The 19541-nt window shown below is 44.0% G+C and overlaps 2 protein-coding genes across 4 annotated transcripts in view; both read left to right on the top strand.

Moving 5' to 3' along the window:
• The window catches only part of chrna7a (cholinergic receptor, nicotinic, alpha 7a (neuronal)), a 37638-nt gene extending 33807 nt beyond the window's left edge, over positions 1–3831 (top strand). Inside the window, exons 8-10 of the mRNA XM_079998292.1 lie at positions 1498–1584; positions 2158–2267; positions 2553–3831. Of these exons, the coding sequence (XP_079854418.1) occupies positions 1498–1584; positions 2158–2267; positions 2553–3104 (749 nt within the window). The 3' untranslated portion in view covers positions 3105–3831. The remainder of the gene's footprint in view (positions 1–1497; positions 1585–2157; positions 2268–2552) is intronic.
• A 2173-nt stretch (positions 3832–6004) lies between these two features.
• Positions 6005–19541, top strand: part of trip4 (thyroid hormone receptor interactor 4) — an 81139-nt gene continuing 67602 nt past the window's right edge. For 2 of the 3 annotated variants that reach the window (XR_013844068.1, XM_079997391.1), the window contains exons 1-11: positions 6005–6139; positions 7349–7530; positions 7673–7803; positions 7979–8197; positions 8672–8750; positions 8870–8975; positions 11308–11523; positions 11614–11743; positions 12102–12298; positions 12868–12992; positions 13225–13316. Coding sequence is in view for 2 of the 3 variants with exons in the window: in XM_079997391.1 (XP_079853517.1) it covers positions 6060–6139; positions 7349–7530; positions 7673–7803; positions 7979–8197; positions 8672–8750; positions 8870–8975; positions 11308–11523; positions 11614–11743; positions 12102–12298; positions 12868–12992; positions 13225–13316 (1557 nt within the window). In the remaining variant the exon portion in view is untranslated. The remainder of the gene's footprint in view (positions 6140–7348; positions 7531–7672; positions 7804–7978; positions 8198–8671; positions 8751–8869; positions 8976–11307; positions 11524–11613; positions 11744–12101; positions 12299–12867; positions 12993–13224; positions 13317–19541) is intronic. The other variant, XM_079997392.1, reaches the window with a different exon arrangement.

The raw sequence follows: 19541 nt of genomic DNA, 5'->3' as shown, positions 1-19541 counted from the left end.
TGGACTTGAAAATATATATATCACGTCGGCATCTATTTGCAGCTTTAATTCAAATGGAGCTGAATTGTCTGCGGAGAAATTATTTGAACAAGGCATCGCAGTATTGAGGTGTCTTTAAGTCAGCGGTTGGCTGACAGCGTGAGTGCGCTTGTGAGTCTTTTCCTTTAAAAACTGTTAGGATAACTGTTTTGACTTGTTTGTGCAATGTCAACTTCTTTTTCTGTGTTGACAAAGTTCAGTTTGTCTATCGGTGTCATCTATTGATCAACGTCAGCTCGAAAGTGAGAGTCCAAAAGCATGTGAAATAAAGAAGACCCTCATTGTTTACATAAAACAATATAAGCGAAAGACACGGCTTAAACGAGAATGAACATTTTACTAGCCCCTTACTAGCTTTTTCTCGCTCTACTTGTTTGGATGAAGTTATGATAGACGAGTGCTCCCTCTAGTGATCATATATTACACAACAGTTAACTTTGCCAATAGTGAAGTGAAATAACTCCATTTTAATATCACATCATATAAATGTCCTTTCTGACACAATTTCATTCATTTTCTAACATTGAGGTTCTTTAAGGTCCGTGCAAATCATGGTTAAATTGGCAGTAGCAGTAGTAAACCACATATTAGATATTTGACCAAAATTTCGTCAACACAACAGGCAATGTGCCATGGAAAGTTCACAAAAAGAACAATACACAAATACAAAGTATATATGTATGGGATGAAAAAAAACATCTGGACCAACATATGGAGCTTTTTTATACGTCAGTTCATGTCAATGCATATCCTGCAATTTGTAACAAAAGCGCATAAATATACCATCAAATATGAAAACACCCCCCTTCACAGATGAAGGCGCACAATTAAGTATACATTTGACGTTTGTTGCCATGGCAATGTGAGAGAAGATGTAAGACGCTGCAGAGCCGTCAACGGTGTGTCATCATGCTTTTAGATGAGTGTAAACACGGGTGGATCCACAACAACATGAACAGAACAGCGGTACACATGGAATCTGATCTTTTCAAATGTGACCTAGGTCCTTTTCATACAGCATGTGGTCCTACTGTAAATTTGTGGTAATACGGTCTGTTCAGGTATTTTGTGGTACCTGCTCCTCTTGACCTCATTGTATCGAGGAAGCGCAACTATGCCAAATGTAAACAGCCAAGCTCAGCAGTGCACAAAGAGGCGAATTATCATTGGATTACTGGGCATCACCATGTATGGCCTGGGGCCGGGCACTTGACACTGCAGAGAAAACACAACATGGACCATAATAAAGTACCAAAAATACAAAGTATTACATGAAAATACCAGTCCAGCAGGGGTGCTTCCCCTTTTAATTGAAGCATAATTTCTATCATCTTAAGTTATCTGATATAAAGATATATGATGAACAGTACATATATTTAGTATCAGTAGTTTAATTGGAAAATAGTCCACCAAACTGTGTTGACTGAAGAGCGTTTTGGTGATTTGTCTCTTCCCCAGGTATTACAGTCCTGCTCTCACTCACTGTCTTCATGCTGCTGGTTGCAGAGATCATGCCAGCCACCTCCGACTCTGTGCCTTTAATCGGTGAGTCTGCTCATTTCCTGTCCTCAGGGTCTGAGAATGCCGCTGAAACGAAGCACATTCAGTATCTCAGGATTCCATTGTAGGATTTGAGTTAAATACATTTTTAATCTGCATAAAGTATCACATTTATTTAATAACCTTCTATTTTGTGCAGGGTATTTTGATATGTAGTGTATATATACATTAAACCTGAAAAATAATTCATGTTTTCCTTCCAAATGCCGTTGAATACCTTGTTTGAAAGGAATTACTTTCAGTAAAACCATTTTGCTCATTGCTACCACTATGCTAGAAAATGCACAATTCCACTTAAAGGAGGTGAAATGAAGTTGTTTAGTTTGTTCATTTAGTGGAACCTCCACTTCGCAAATGGAATAAGCGGCTATGGAAATGGGAGGGCGGATGGATGGATGGTGGACAAATGAGACACCAATGTTAGGCTTTGGGAGCTTCATTAAAATACAAGTTAACATTCAATGGCGTTGTAATAACAAACTAGTACTAAGCATCTTTCTAGTTTCCATTTCTTTATCTTTCCTTTTCTATCCAAACTACTAAATCTACTCCTTCCAGCTCAGTACTTTGCTGCCACCATGATCATAGTGGGACTCTCGGTAATAGCGACAGTCCTCGTCTTACAGTACCATCACCACGACCCTGATGGAGCCAAAATGCCAAAGTGGGTAAGTGGATTAAAATTTAACCAATAAGATTTCACAACAACAAATTAACACAAATTTCCATATTTCTCACGTTTTTCCACAGCCTTCGCTCTAGACTGCCTGATAATAAATGGTAGTTTTATCCCAGCAGTTCAGTGTATCCTTGTACTACACAAGTCAATAAAGTGCAAACTGTAAATAGTGTAAATATGCTTATGCTATTCCTACGAATCACCTCGAACTTTTTCAGACTTTTCATGACGTCTTTCCTTTTCAATTGACTGTACTTCTGCTTTATCCCTCGAGACCCGTATTGTGCTGCTGAACTGGTGCGCCTGGTTCCTGCGCATGAAGCGTCCGGGCGAGGACCGGGTGCGCCCGGCCTGCAACAACAAGGGGGCGCGGAACAGCCTGACCAGCGTGGACCTCAATGGCAGCTCCTCTGCCCCCAAGTCCACCAACGGCAACATGCTGTACATCGGCTTCCGCGGCCTGGAGAGCATGCAGTACTCCGCCGGCGCCACCTCCCCAGACTCGGGTGTGCTGTGCAGGCGGCTAGACGGCCATGCGGCTGAAGAGGAGGTGCTTCTCCCCTCCTCCGTGAGTCAGAGCTCCTCGACAGGAGTGGGCGTGGAGATGGAGCTGACCAAGATCCTGGAAGAGGTGCGCTTCATCGCCAAACGCTTCCGAGACCAAGACGAGGAGGAGTCGCTGTGTAACGAGTGGAAGTTCGCCGCGTCCGTCATCGATCGCCTCTGCCTAATGGCATTCTCCCTCTTCACCATCCTCTGCACCATCGGCATCCTCATGTCCGCACCCAACTTCGTAGAGGCCATCTCCAAAGACTTCTTCACTTGAGGGCTCCTGTGTTTGGTACTTGGAAAACTGTGCTTTATGGATGGAATTCAAAGATTATTATGTCTTTTCAGTTACCAGTCAAATTCCAATCCTGTCTAGCTTCTGGGACTTGCATCCCACCAGATATTTAGCCGTATAACCAATCAAACAAAAAAAATAACACAATAATACAATTGGAGCTAAAATTGTGTGAAGCATAATTAGCAAAGCCTATGATATGCCTTTGATTTTTGAGCCATCTATGAAAAGAGCCGGCCAACTAAACAATGAACATGTAATATTTACAATTCACATTGTAATCCAAAATTACATAGTTAACATCTCATTCTAATTAAATAACATTCACCTCTGAATTAAGTTTGGGGCTAATCGAGCATATTTTAGCCTTTTAATTTCTATAGTGGCTCTGAATACGAGCCGTTGATTAAAGTAACCTGTAAAGGATTTTTGTGTGGAATGCAACGTTTAATAATGTGTCATGTTTTTTGCAAATGTTTAATGAAACACCAAGCAACATTCATTCTATGTATGGAACATAGTAACTGCAGTATCTAAAATTTGTTGTGCGGTTGTGCCACAATGGTTATTTTCAGATCATGCAAGATTTAAACGCCCTTCTCAAAGACCTTGTTGCTGATTCATCTTTCTAATGGAATTGATAATAGAAATGTTTTGTTCAATGAAAGATTAATTTGTGGTTGTCCTTACTGTTTAAAAAATATATATATCAATCTATTTGATCTTGTCCACATCTTTTTTATACGGTAGATGGGATTGTTGCCTGGTCTCTGAATCTAGCCATCTAGCACATGCTAGTGTATCATCAGTACCGGTCACAAGCCCAGATGAATAGAGAGGGTTGCGTCAGGAGAGGCATCCGACGTAAAAACCATGCCACATCGAACATGTGGACAACAAATCTGATTTCCATACCGGATCAGTCGAGGCCCGGGTTAACAACGACCGCCACTGGTGCCGATAGTCTACAGGGTGCCAGTGGAAATTGTGCTACTGTCGGCCGAAGAAGAAGAAGAGGGGGAAGGCGTGTCCGGAGACAGAAGGAGAGGAAGAAGGGTAGGAGAGTAGAGTTGAGAGTAGGAACTTTGAGCGTTGGCACTATGAAGGGTAAAGAGAGCTGGCTGACATGGTGGAGAGAAGGAAGGTAGATGTACTATGTGTGCAAGAGACCAGGTGGAAGGGGAGTAAGGCCAGGAGTATCAGAGCCGGGTACAAACTGTTCTACCATTGAGTGGATGGCAGGAGAAATGGGGTGGGGATAGTCTTGAAGGAAGAATATGTCAAGAGCGTTTCGGACGTGACGAGAGTATCCGACAGAGTGACGAGCATGAAGCTGGAAATTGAGGGGGTGATAATGAATGAGGTCGGTTCATGTGGTCCCCAAGTTGGGTGTGAGATGGAAGAGAAAGAAGAATTCTTTAGTGAGCTGGATGTAGTGGTGGAGAGCGTCCCCAAGGGAGAGTGGTCGTTGGAGCAGATCTCAATGGCCATGTTGGCGAAGGGATCAGAGACATAGGTGACAAGAAGGTGACGGGTAGGTATGGTGTCAAGGAGAGGAATGTGGAAGGACAGGAGGAATGGATGGAATTGGCTGTTGTGAACACGTATTTCAAGAAGAGGGAGGAACACAGGGTGACGGAAGGTGCACACAGGTGGACTACATCTTATGCCGGAGGTGCAATCTGAAAGAGATTAGTGACTGCAAAGTGGTGGTAGGGGAGTGTGTTGCTAGGCAGCATCGGATGGTGGTCTGTAGGATGACTCTGGAGGCCAAGAAGAGGAAGAGAGTGAAACAAGCGCCAAAGATAAAATGGTGGAAGTTGAAAAAGGAGGAGTGTTGCATGGAATTTAGGGAAGAGGTAAGGCAGGCAATAGGTGGAAATGAACGGTTACCCGATGACTGTGAAACACCTGCAGAAGTGGTGAGGGAGACGGCCAAGAAGGTACTCTGTGTATCATGCGGGAAGAGGAAGGAAGACAAGGACTCTTGGTGGTGGAATGAGCAAGTACAGGAGCGCGTAGAGCAGAAGAGGTTGGCCAAGAAGAAATGGGATAGTCAGAGAGATGAAGAAAGTAGACAGGAGTACAAGCTGATGCGGCACAAGGCGAAGAGAGAAGTGGAAAAGGCATACGGCGAGTTGTATGAGAGGTTGGACAGTAAGGAAGGAGAAAAGGACTTGTACCGATTGGCAAGACAAAGGGACCAAGCTGGGAAGGATGCACAGCAGGTTAGGGTGCAGTGGATAACGATGGGAATGTGCTGACTTGAGAAAAAAAAGAAAAAGAAGATGGGACTGTTTTACTGCTGCATTTTCACATTTACATTCATCTTTTCTGCATTCAAGTACACAAGAGAATTTAAGTCCTCAACAATCGGTGAATTTAAGTCAAGGTACTTTTTTCCCCCCTCCTCATATTCAATTTGTATAACTTCATAAATATTGTTGCCTTTTCCTTTATCCAAGCTGCATTCACTGCTATGGTGGTGAATACAAATAGGACTTACAGCGGTCCAACGAAGAAAATAAAATGTTATTATTATTATTTGTTTTTTTATATAAGGCATGGTAGCGTTTACCTTTTCCTCAGCTGCCACCCAGTGATCGGACTGAACAGGTGCAAACACCCCCACCAACATTACAGAGAAAAGACTGAACTCTAATTCAGTGACCAATAAATGACATTTATAATGAACCTTTTGACATATTCAAGGTTTATAAATCGCCTTATCTTATCTTATTTTATTTTATTTGTATTTTATTTCATGTATTCCATTGCGGTATAGCCTAGACCCGAGGAATCGTCTCATGCGGAACCTTACGCTCCTGCACTTGTTTGGGCCGGAAGGAATTCCGTGTTGCTCTGCGCTGTGTTGATGTCGCCGGCTGTGTTGCATCGTAGTTACACGTTGGATTTGTTTACCTCGCTTTTGTGAACATGTCGGACGCTTTACTTCGCTGGTGTGCCGACCAGCTCCACCGCAACTTCGGGCTGGAGGCTTGTGAGGAAATTGTCCAGTAAGTGAAATATTTTTGGACCAAGCTAGCAGGCTAGGTGTCAGCTAACACCAGCGAAACAGCAAGAAAGCTTCATCATCCACTCTGACAGCTGTCATGGCAATTTATAGTTCTAATTTACCTTGTTCACATCAAATGCTGATCAAATCAAATGATCAATTCAAATGAATTAAATCAATAAATACGCATGAGGAAGTATACAACTGCCTGCAATTTGAACAGTGTTTCTACTGTAAAAGGATGTGATATTAATTAATATCTATTGTTATTATTATTATTATTATTATTATTATGGCCATCACTATAACTGTTCTATAACTATTGTTATCATTATTGTTATTATCATCATCACTATTATTGTTATCATCATTATTATTGTTTTCTTTATTTTGCCTACTCTCATTGAGATCAGAATCTATTTTTCAAGTTAGAGCTGTTTACCTACTTTCGTTGATATGTACACATACTCGTAACGTACAATCAAACAGATAGAATTAACAATTACAAAATTGAAATGGTGCAGAAGGGCCAAATTTCACAATCAGAGTTCAAAATCACTCGCAGGTTCCCCAACTAATACCGTTTTAACAACAAAATTAGCGTGTTGACCCGGGTTTTGCTAAAAATAGGCGATTGACACCTATCCCATTGCCAGGAGAAATGCCTTTTTTGCTGGTGCGATGTCACAAACATGTCGGAAAAGGGGCGTGTCATGGTTCCAGTGTGATTGGGAACAAAACGATAGAGTAGACAGGAACTTCAATAAGCAACAACATTAAAGAAAAAAAGTATCCAACTCCATGGTCGGCCGGTGCGTGCACTGGTCCTTTGATGGCGGGGAGCGTGTGCTCTCCGCGGTGCGATCCCCACACTCATGACATTTTACAGTACCCCGTGTGGGGGAAAAAGTCAATAACTTCTGATTTTGGATTCTAAATGGGATATGGAATGATACACGGATATTTCTGTCCACTTATACGCCAACGTCCGCAACTTCAATGCGCGTTGCATTGCGCAGGTAAAGGGGCCAATATTGGCGGGTCGACCCGGGTGTCCTGTTCACATCAGAGCCCATCGGAGGTGCGGCGGTCTATTGCCGGGTCATTTGACCCGGATCTGAGATTGTTAGCCGATGTTGCCTGCGATGGTAAATCAGCGAGAGAAGTGAGAATGTGAATGTGAAGTTATGGAAATAATCATTTTTTTCAGATACATTTTATCCATTGAAACTCCGGAGGAGATAGAGGAGTATGTGGGAGATCTCCTCCAAGGAACCGACGGGAGGAAGAGGCAGTTTATAGACGAGCTTCTGGTCAAATGGAAGAGAACTCAGAGGCAGGCCTCAGACCCCACTGCTCTTTTCCTGCTTAAAGAATCAGGCCCTGAAGGAGGTTAGTCTGCATATAATACTAAATGTTGAACGAAGATTCCATTGAATTGTAGTAGCATCATTTTGCAACCCAACCACTAAATAATTCTTTAAACTGCATTTAACAAATAACATGGCCTGGGGGACATGCCCCTTGTCCTCAGATCCTCTTGACATGTACAAAGATACTCAGAAGAAATCGAAACGAAAGGGTCGGAACAAACAGGAGATCATGACAGTTGGCCAAGTGGAGCCTGAGCCAGAGGCGGTCAAGACCCCCATTGATCTGATGAAAGTGAGTGGAATCTCCAGTGGCTGGACAGGCACACATTTACATCAATGTAACATGTCAAACTCACCTCAAAGGGAAAATAAATGAACAAATTAATACAATCACTCTTTTATCATCATACTAAAATATTCACCCTAAAATTTTTCCGACCCCATTTTTTCTTTCCCTGCATCAACAGGCCCAGGAAAGCAGTAGTTCCTCTTCCACGAAGAAGAAGAGCAAGTTTGTGAACCTGTATGCCAAAGAGGGCCAGGACAAGCTGGCTATCATGCTCCCTGGGCGCTACACTTGCGAGTGCCTTGGTCAGAAGCACAACCTCATCAACAACTGCATCAGCTGTGGTCGCATCGTGTGCGAGCAGGAAGGGTCAGGCCCCTGCCTCTTCTGCGGAAGCTTGGTGAGAGACCACAAAGATGGAGTATTGAGTTTGTTGACTTATGTATGCTAGTATTGTATTCTTTATTTTAGCTTTACTTATTTTATTTTGGTATTTTATTATTTTACTTAATTACTTATTATTTTTCTGAATAGTATTTTACTATTTTACTTAAATTTATATTAAGGTGCATTTACCTTGCAAATATAATATTGAATATTGCAATTCCAACAGTATAATAATGGATTTGAAAGCCTTGATGTGAATTGTCTGTTTCAAAGAAAAATTCAGTTATGCACTTCAGTAAGTTACATTTTGGCTTTGTAAGCATTACGCAGTACAATAGAGAAAACCTAAAAACAATGGAATATGATATGAAATGCTGAAACATGCCTCCTTGAATCCATACAATTTTCAGCAGAAATAAAATCTTTATTGGTATGCTGAAGATGCCTGGATACAATACTTTGACTGTTTCTTGGCTTTCTCGTACAGGTCTGCACCAAAGAGGAGCAAGACATCCTTCAGCGGGACTCCAACAAGAGCCAAAAACTGCGAAAGAAACTCATGGGAGGTGAGAGGATAATTCAAATCAAATAAATACATAAGAGCAGTAATGATTTTAAAGTGTGTTGATGTTGTTTTTGCTTAGTTTCGTGGATGTTTGCTCATGGCTGTGTGTTTGGTCGTCAGAAGCAGCAGATCGAGATTGTCTCCCTCACCAGGAGGCTCGTATGAAGGCTGGATTAGAGAAGGCACTTCAACACAAAGACAAACTGCTGGAATATGACAAGAATAGGTATTGTAGCACCCATGTATCTTTTACTATTTATTATTTCTAAGTGTATAATAAGTTAGATTTTTTTCATAGGTGATGTTATTCACAATTTATCATTGATTTCTAATGATCAGTATCATGATTAAGATGGCTGGGTGTTGTTTAATAAATGACGATACCAGTACCCTTAAAGTGATACCAATAGATGACTTAATACGATACCTTTTTTTTCCTACTATACCCATCTTGTGAATGAATACCACCACTCCTCCCCATCCAATGGATTTTTACACTGATACATGTGTGCAAATTATTGAAATATTTATTAAATTACTGTACAAAACTGTATTTGGGCAGTGTCATTTTACACAAATAGCCAGTGGAGGAGGAATGATTACAGCAAGGAGAACTTATTTTACTGTTCGTATGGACACCTGGCCAATCACACAAGGCATTACATTGAAAAATGTTTGCAGTAATTGGCTGGCTTGTAGCTGTTGCGGTAGTGGGTCAATCACATGTCACATTAAATCGAAAAACGCGGTTGGGTGGGTGCTCAGCGGCTGTGGGGATGTCCATGGTGCTTAGTCCTGTGGTCATGGGAAGGTCCCGGGGCCCGACGGGGCTGTAAGGGGGGCTGGGTGGTGGCGCCCGCTCTTGTCCCTGTGTTGAGCTGGCCTGTCTCTGGGGGTGGGGACTGTCCACATGGCTGCTCCCTGGCCTGCTGCGCCCCTGCATTGGTCTGGTTGCATTTCGCCTATCTCTCCCAGTGCAAAACTCATACACAGTACATACACCACACAAAAGGCCTCGGGTTTGCGGGACAGGTGCGATGCGAGCTATGTGGGTGGGGATGTGGCGGGTGGCTTCTATTTTGCCCGTCACACTCCTGCCCCGACGTGCTTCTTGTTCCTCCCAAAGTTTTAATTCCATTCATATTAGCCTAGAACACATACACTGGCACACAAATCTTCCTCCGAACAACACTCCACCCGTCCAGGGTCTGCGGGGCAGGAGCTGTGCGAGTGATTCGGGTTCAACTTGCTTGGTGGACTCGCAACCCCCACACCCCACAATTTTAACTGCAATTGCCAACAGCACACATTGAGCACTGAGGTTTCCGGGGTGGTGTGGCGCTGGTGGGTTGGTATGGGGGTGTGTTTGGCCGGGGGGCGCCAGTGGGCCCCCTGCCGACTGGGCTTGAGTCCTGGCGGCTTGCACCTGGTGGTTTCTGGCATGCTGCAACCTGCCGGGGCTATGGAGAGTGCCGCTGGGTGCCTTCCGGGGCCTCTGGGGGGCCGCTTGCTGGTGTGGGTTGGGGTACGGGGGGCGGCTGTTAGCCTCTGCTTCCATTGCGCGGCTTCTCTGCGGCAGGTGCCCTGGGGGTGGTGGAGAGCCCATATATCTGGCTTCCTGTTGGCATCGAGGGGCGTTGGTACGGTGTGGCTAATGTCCGGCTGCCCTGCGCTGAGCACACTCCGCTACATGGATGGGCGCTCGGGGCTCCCGGCGGCAGGGTACGGCATCTGGTCGGCTGTGGTGGGGTGAGCCTCGCTCTTGCACGGGGCACGAGTGGGCGTGGGGGTCCCGCCGGCTTGCCATGGGGCGGGCGGTTCAGACAGGTTGTTGGTTTGATGCCGTGGGACCCGGCTGCGGGCCTGCGCACCTACGTGGCGCCCGCGGCCCGGGTTCTGCGCCTGCGGCTGCGTCTTATGCCTGCTCATGGGTGTGGGTCGTATGTCGCTGACCCAGTTTTCCTGGACTTAATTAACTGTTTTTTCAATACATGTTGTCGTCCGATGTTTATGTTTTTCTGTGTGCATGTTGTTTGGTTCTATGTTTATTTGTCTCACCTGTGTTGAATCTCCCCCTCTTGGAGTAGTGATTAGTTGTTTATAGACCCGGACAGGGTAAAATAGTTCTCCAAAGCGGGGGATTGGTGGTAGTTCTGTACAACAAAAAACTGTGCTCTTGTCATCCTACATGTCAGAGTTATTGCAGAAGTTCTTGAAGATTTAAGAATTAATAAAGAGTTGCATTGCAGGTTGAGAACTTGGAACTCCACTTGCAGACTAACTCTGTCCTAGATGCAAGAGCATACAAATACTGTGTTGTATGCCCAGCATGCTGACAGCACAGGTTTAAAAATTTAAAATTAAATAAAAAACTAAATCGAAGAACCCTTGCTGCGAACAAAACCATACATATACGTTCTTTCTAGATCTGGTTACAAAAAGGTTGAATGCAGGTATCGTTTGACTACTTGGTATTGGGTTTTTTCGGTCGATACCTGAAAGGTACTGAGTACCAATACCCAGCCCTAATGATTATACATTCTTCATTGCGTCCACAGTGTCAGGCGAACCCAGGTCCTGGATGACGAATCGGACTACTTTGCCACCGATTCCAACCAGTGGTTGTCACCCAGCGAGCGTGAGAAGCTGAGGAAAAAGGAGGAAGAGCTGCGGGAACTCCGCCACGCTTCACGCAAGGACCGAAAGATCACACTGGACTTCGCTGGCAGACAAGTGGTTGACGAGGGAGACAACATGAGCCACTACTATGACAGGTTAAAAGAGCCTGTCCAGTTGGGGAATGTCTAAGTATTACATCATTCATAAAATGCTTTTCCCCGCTGACAAAGTCCAAACGTTTTCAGACTGGACGAGACCATTAAGGCTATGAACAGTGATTCTGGGCTGAAGTCATCACCGTGCTCTGGCAAACAAGGTGGAAAGCAGAACCTTGGAGACCTGGTCAACCCCAACATCGTACAGGCTGCACCCCAAGTAGGTCATGGCAGCTTTTATGGTCTGCTGTAGTGCATTGACTTTTACACAGCGTTTTAGCATTGAGAACATTTTTACAAGTTGGACATGGACATGTTTGACCAATTTTACTGACATTTATTTGATAGTGCAAGTGTTAAAACAGATGCAAATTGATACAGTTGTGAAGTACTTCTCTCATGGTACTTAGAAGCCCAGATGTATCTGTCTTTGACAATACATCAAGTCCTTGATTTTCTTTGATTATTAAACAGGATAATAACCAAAGTAGTCGATACTGCAGCTACTAGTGTTATTGACTAGTGTGATGAGAGCATTTTGCCAAAGTTCCACCTCGTGACTTTATTATTGTTCTCAGTGGGTTGATGTAGGAGCCGGTGAGAGCCACAGGAGGTGCCATGAGAAAGGTGTGGTGGGTTCCCAGGAGGACAAGGCGGGAGCGGAGCGGTCCCGACTGAGGCTGCAGGACAGAGAGCTGCAGGAGATGGCTGATGGAGGCTGGTGCCTCAGCATGCACCAGCCGTGGGCCACGCTGCTGGTCAAAGGCATCAAGAGGTAAGCGTGCTCATCAGAATACAAACACAATTACAGGGTTAAAGCTGTGATGACTCTTATGTAAAATGCCATGAAAACATACCTATGTTGTGACAATGACTTCTTTGTCTTTTCACCATTGTGATAAAAGCTGCCTTGTATCTTGGCTCCTTCCAACATTCTGAGCCTTGTTCAAACATTTTGTAGCCCTCTGCTCCATACTTGCATACTATTTAGTACACAGAGTTAGTATGTTAGTGTTTTGAGTGTGACCAAAACCATAATATGCATCAAATAGTATGTGAAAAGTACCGGGATGACATACTACAGCCAGTGAAATACCGTAGTGTGCAAACACTGCACACTTGGCTGACATGCATATCCCACAATGCATTGTGAGGGCAACACGCCGGTAAATGTTAGTTATTTGCGGGCGAAGCTTTGCTTTGTGTCAAAAAACAAGCTGAAGCTTCGAGGCATTGAAAACACAGAGCACAGGGACATCTGGTGGTTTGCACAGGAGTCACAGCAGCCTCATAAGTGTGTGTGTGTGTGTGTGTGTGTGTGTGTGTGTGTGTGTGTGTGTGTAGGGTGGAGGGGCGGTCTTGGTACACATCCCACAGGGGTCGCCTGTGGATCGCGGCTGCAGCCAAGAAGCCCGATCCCCAGGAGATTGCAGAGGTAGAGGCCATGTATCGCCAGATCTACAAGAGAGGTATACAGACAAGCAAAAACAATGTGTTTTTTTCTTTTCTTTTTTTTATCCTTTTTGCAAAACTAGTTCTTTCATTGTAGCAGGTTTGTGTAGAAACTCTTAAAACATGATATCCCAACTGCCGTCAAGCACTAGACTCAACTATTTCTTTGAAAACCTCCTGTTGATATCGTGCCCTGCATCCTCCTCAGCGCAGGAGTTGTTCATTGTTTTGTTTGTTTTCTCTCTGCAGAGCCCAGGTTCCCTAAAGACTACCCCACCGGCTGCCTGCTCGGCTGTGTCAACATGACGGACTGCCTCTCCCAGGACCAGTTCAGAGATCAGGTACAACCGAAACAGCGAGAAATCAATAGCTGAACCATTGCGTGCAGCAATAGCACGCTCATAATCCAACTAATGCCCGATTAAGGAAATGGTAATCTCCTGTTAAAACAGATGATCCAATCTGCAGTTTGGTGATTTATTTATCGTCGTTTGATTTATCTGCCCGTGTAAACAATAGGGCTGGACCAATGTCGGTTTTTTAAGCTTACTATATAGTCTCATAATGTACTGTGATATCCATTTTTATCACGCAGTTGTAAAAGTAACCTCCCGTTTAACAATTCGAAGCATTTTATCACTGTAGAAGGCAAAGTCCTGCCAATAGAAGGTGACCCGCTCCTGCCAGCTGTAGCTGACACATGACAAGTCAAATAAACGCTCTGTTTTGTCGCCATGAAGTCATTCGCACCATTGTGATTCAGTGTTACATCTGAATAGTTTCTTCAAGTGCTGCATGTGCAGACCATGTTGGGGCAATATCTACTGTTATGGGGAAAAATACTGGTTCAGAGTAGAAAAGAGACTGAATTTATGACCTACGTGACATTCTGCATAGCGTGCTAAAGATACAAGCGTAACCTGGTGCACTTCCATTGGTACTGAAGGAAATCACCAACAATTAGCTTAATGGTAACATTTTATTTAACAATTGACAACGTTCATTTTGCACACCCCTGTTTGCTCCCAATCGGTTTATTTCAGTGTGATTATCACAAGAGCAAAAATTGTCAAGAACGACTGCCAACGACTAAAATCGACCATTATTTTCTCCTGAGAGTGGGTGGTTTATTTGACACCTCCCAAGTCAAGGAGCTGGTTGGTTAAATTGCCTGCAGAAATAAATGTTTGGTTTTCTAGAGGCACTTGATGTTGCTGTTAACAAAACATAACATTTTTAGGAACTACAAAACTGACTGCATATATCATCACAGTGTTTAAAATGATACTGTGGTTTCTAAAGCTTGTGGTATGTGAGAATACCGAGATATTCGCCAACCCTAGTATCTCACACGTCCGGGATTAAAGCTTTGTATTTATTTATTTATTTATTTTTTTTATGTACAATTTTCAAAATCCATGTTAAGTTTCTCCCAGATGCAGAGGCTCATAGTCGAGAAGACTGCGTTACTTTGAGCCAAGTCTTACAAAGGCCTAAGTTGAGTCATTATAATCTTCATAGCAATCAGGTTAATGTACACACTGACATGGTATGCGTTCAAATAAATGTACGCGCTGACACACACACACACACACACACACACACACACACACACACACACACACACACACACACACACATACACACACACAAGCTCTTATTCAGTGCACTGGCATCTTTGAAGTGTCAGGAATAGTTTTTCCTGCATTACAGCCAAGAACACACACTAAGGGCCAATTTAGAAGAGTCTGGCAACGTTGAGACAATCTGGTGCCTTCTCCTGGTATAGTATCACTCGTTTGACGTGAAGAAAAAGCTTTTACCTAGATTAGACGCCAACGCCCAAAGTGGTTTTTGAAATGATTATTTGTGAACATATGCAATGATTTATGGCCACTTAAAAAATGGAGATTATTAAGTGAAACTGTGATGTAGCGTCCTTTGCAGGGCTCCCTCCCTTCTGCCCTTTTTTTATGTCACTCTCACGCGAGCCGTGTGTGTGTGTGTGTGTGTGTGTGTGTGTGTGTGTGTGTGTGTGTGTGTGTGTGTGTGTGTGTGTGTGTGTGTGTGTGTGTGTGTGTGTGTGTGTGTGTGTGTGTGTGTGTGTGTGTGTGTGTGTGTTCGTGAAGCTGATGCAGTGTGACACGCCACCAGCAGAGGCCATACTGCACCTTTTTACTATCCATTCCAAACCCGGGTGATTTCATACCGGAGGCAATTAGGCTCTCAAACCCCCAACCACTCGGCTACAACATAAACCAATTTCTCATTCCATCTCACAGCTTCCTCCCACCCAAATTATCGCCGTCCTCCCCCGAACGCTATTATGTTTATCCAATAGAGCCGTCCTGTCGTTACGCAATTGTCACTTGTCGACGCGGGGAAATGCTCAGACGGACTTGTCACCTCATGTTGATTAATAGTAGAACATTATGTTCTGTTGTTTTATATGTTTTCCGATCTCCTGCCTGCTGTGGCCACTTAAAGCCAGAAAACAGTGATTTTGCTCCAATCATCATGGTGTGTGTGCGTGCGTGCGTGTTTTCAAGAGATCTGCCAAAAATGGAAGCCAGAAAGCTGATGTTTGCATAGCACATGTGACCGTTCTCTGAGCGGCTTGAGGACACCTGGGGGGGTTGTATCCGCATTTTACTGGAGTGCATTGTTGTACAGTTAACTGAGGAAAATGTTTCAACGGGTAAATTAACCCCTTAGCGACTGGCTTAATGTAGAACAAACACCCTTAAATTCTTGCAGTCTCTGGATTTTATGCTCAAATTGTAATTTTTTTTTATAAGAGGTAAAAATCCACCGAAAAAACAACGCATTAGGCTTCCTGTGTCTTCAGGTTAATTTGAAAATCTCGCCTCCATCTCTCTGTGCTTGTATTTAAAAGCACGTTGTTCTTATTCCACAAAGAATCGCATTTGCAAGTCTGAAAACTCACCATTAAATACGTATGCTACCACTTACTTAAGCTGCTTTTTTTTTTTTGCATTCCTACTGTTTGGGCTTTTAAATGTGTGGGGTTGCCTCTTTGTTCTCATATCTCTCTCTCTCTCCCCCTCTCTCTCTCTCTTTCTCTTTCTTTCTTTCTTTCTTTCCAACCCCCCCAACCACACTCATTCCACCCAGGGCTGTAAAATCATGTTTGCAGGCAGTGTGACTGGCCTTTCATCCTGTGAAAGCATTGGTGTGTGTGTCTACTTGCACAGAGCAGCCATAAATAACACCCCCTCCCCACACGAGGCTCCACAGAATGAGGAGAAAGAGCGAGGGAGAGAGAGAGGGAGTGAAAGGAAGATGAAGAAACTCGAGAAGCAGCCTCAGACAAACTAGATTACCGCGGGGCCTTATCACGGTGCTGAACCGACAGTGCACAGCGGAGCCCCCAACATTTAGCGTTTAGCAGCTGAAGCTTCTTTCCCTTCACATGTGAGAGTGTGTGGTTTTTGTCGCAGGGGGGTTGTGGGTGGTGTGCTGTGCAAGCTGCTGGGCTGAGCGGGTGGGTCATGCAGGATTTACTGTCCTGTCCCGGCAGCTGTGTGTGTGTGTGTGTGTGTGTGTGTGTGTGTGTGTGTGTGTGTGTGTGTGTGTGTGTGTGTGTGTGTGTGTGTGTGTGTGTGTGTGTGTGTGTGTGTGTGGGGGTGTGGGGGGGGGGGGGGGGGGGGGGGGGGTTAAAAGGGGAAAGACAGACAGCCATTCTTCTTCAGACCGCACTCATACATGTGAATGAATGTCCCAAGTGATGGCTGCAATGCAATATTTAAAGCAAAAGGCAACTGAGATAAATTATAAGGAAAAAACAAAATGGATAATCTATGTAAATGGTAAATACTTTAATAGGAAATACATGTAGACCTTAACTAGTGCCTACTCTTTTATTATGAACCTTTTAATGGACCAGTAGGCAGAGTCAAAGTCGTACAAAACCTTATTGCTCATGTTAAATATAAGTGTTAAACTCTTCATTACAGATCCCACCTAATATATGTAAATATTCTTCATATTTTACATTTGACACTTTTTCACATTTGTTCACATTTGTCACTGAAAACCGGAGTCATATTTCTTGTATGTGTAGGCACACTTGGCCAATAAAGCCAGATCCCAATTCTTAAAGTCAATGATCTGGTGCCGTAACAGTGGCGGTCCTCTAGGGGCGCCGTTGCCCCAGCGAGCGTGCAGCCCCGCTAATGGATCGTGCGGGGAGACCACCTTGGGCAGGGAAGGATTTCTATCTGCTTGACTCGGTCCAATCCTTCCCCTCATTAGAAACTTACTGGTGTATTGATCCCTTCTCCCCCTAATCTCTCACTCCTCCCTGCTCCCCAACTACTGATAATTGGCTGGCCATTATGATCTGTGCTTCTTCCTCTTCCCTCCCTCCCGCCACTTCCCCCGGTGCTCACTCAGCAAGGAGTGCAGATGCATGCATGGCTGCCCTTCTGGAAGGAGAGTGGAGCAAAATAAACCGAATGGTGTGTTGCACCGGGGCCACGTTCGGTCCGGAGAGATCAAATGGATACCAGTGTAGATGTCAAATACGCTGCGGATGGTTCACTTCACACAAGCTATTTTTTACTCCAAAATACAGTGCAGCCTGCTCATTAAAGGAATGAGCGATAAAGAACATCAACAGATCTGGCCATGCGTGTGCAAATTCCCAGCGGTAGCAAAAGAAACGCACAGAGCCCCGCACTGTGCTGTAACTGTACCCAGTGTACTGTAACAATATCCGAAACCGACTCCCCACGCGGCGGTGGAATTGATTGGTTCAATCTGCGCTCTTAATAACGGATTCATATCTCAATCTGTTACTCGCTGACTACAGCGCTGCAGGATTTGGTGGACACTGGGTCAGACTGGTGAACCCTCTGGGAAGGGCAGCCACTGTTTTGTTTGTAATGGAGCCTCCAAAATTGTATTGCTCAAATGCTTGCTCAGTGTTACGATCATAACAATTTTAGTTGATTAATTGCCATGCAATTGTGATGAATAGTTATGTTTTATTGTTCATTTTGTCACTGTCATAGTATAAACCTATACTATTTTAATAATTCACATCCTCCTTATGAAGACAAGCATAAAATAAAACATAAATATTTAGGTTTACGGTTAATTTTCACCTCAATTTGGACAGAAACACTATTGTAGAATCGAACCGTTTAATCAAATAATTGCGATGAGGTACTGTACAATGGCGGTATTTCAAATTTTCAACATCTGTGCATCTGTTTGAGCGGTCATGCAGGTGGCTTTACTTATCACAGGTAGGTAAGCCTTTCTTAAATGGCGTTAAATACCATTTAACACAACAGAGGGGCAATTTCGTCCATTCATTTCATCCAGCCAGCTGTGCGGCTTTTGCGGCTGCTAAACCGGCACAAATAACACAAAAAGCGAGCGTCTAATTCAAAAAGCACCCGCCAACGGTGGTATGCACAGCTAAATGCGCTGCCTTTCCTGTGTAGCGGCTCGGAACTTGGTAGAGCAAATTATATGAAATCAACTGTCATAATATCTACATTGTAATATTATGATTCTGTGAGAACTAGAATTTCTTAAGAAAAACATAGATTATAGACTTTATATATATCTATATCCATTTCTTTGTGAATTTGCCCCAGAGTCTATTTGAAGCTCAGTTGCTTATTTTACATTACAATAGGTTTCCTAGGTTGACCAGGCTATTGAGTGTCATTTTAAGAGCTGGTTTCAAGGGAAATAACCTCTGTGTTGATCTTTTGATGCCTAATACTGTAAAATAACGCACACAATCACTGCTTTGATCCTTGAACACACCAATAAGGGGTGGGTAGATTTTCTGACTCTATTCCCCTTTTCACACCAAAATGAATTGGTTCACCCGGGTTGTTTTTAACCCGGGTGAACCCGCTTAAAAAAAGGGGATTGCCAGCTTTCCCATTGCCAGGAGAAATGCCTTGTTTGCTGGTGCGTCACGTTCGACGTAAAGAACACGTCGGAAAAGGGGTGGGTCGTGGTTCCAGTGTTATTGGGAACAAAACAATAGAGGAGACCGCAACTTAAACAAACAACGACATAAAACTGTGGAACTTGAAAAAAAAAAAAAAAAAGTATTTTGAGCCGTTCAAAAGAATCGCCTTGTTGAACGACCCAACACTACAGTAGAAGCAGCATGGAGCAGCATGGATACTCCAAGATGCGGGTGCGCACCCGAGCATGGATACTCCACGCTGCCTGGGCACGAGTGCGCACTGGTCCTTTGGCGACAGGGAGTGTGGGGGTTCTTCACTGTGCCCCCTACGGTGACATCCCCACACTCACAACATTGCGCATTACCCATGTGGGAAAAAAAGTAGTTAACTTCTGATTTTGATTTTGGGTTCTAAATGGGATATTAAATTATGGAATTCACAGATATTCCTGTTTATTTATGCGCCAGCGTCCGGAATTTTTAACACGCGTCGCATTGCGCAGGTAAAGAGGCCAAAATTAGCGGTCGACCCGGGTGTCCTGTCCACATCAGAGCCGATCGGAGGTGGAGCCGATTAAAACACGGGTCTATTGCCGGGTCATTTCGC

The sequence above is a fragment of the Zeus faber genome (genome assembly GCF_960531495.2).
Source record: "Zeus faber genome assembly, chromosome: 3".
NCBI lineage: Eukaryota > Metazoa > Chordata > Actinopteri > Zeiformes > Zeidae > Zeus > Zeus faber.
This window is presented reverse-complemented; position numbering and strand designations above follow the sequence as displayed.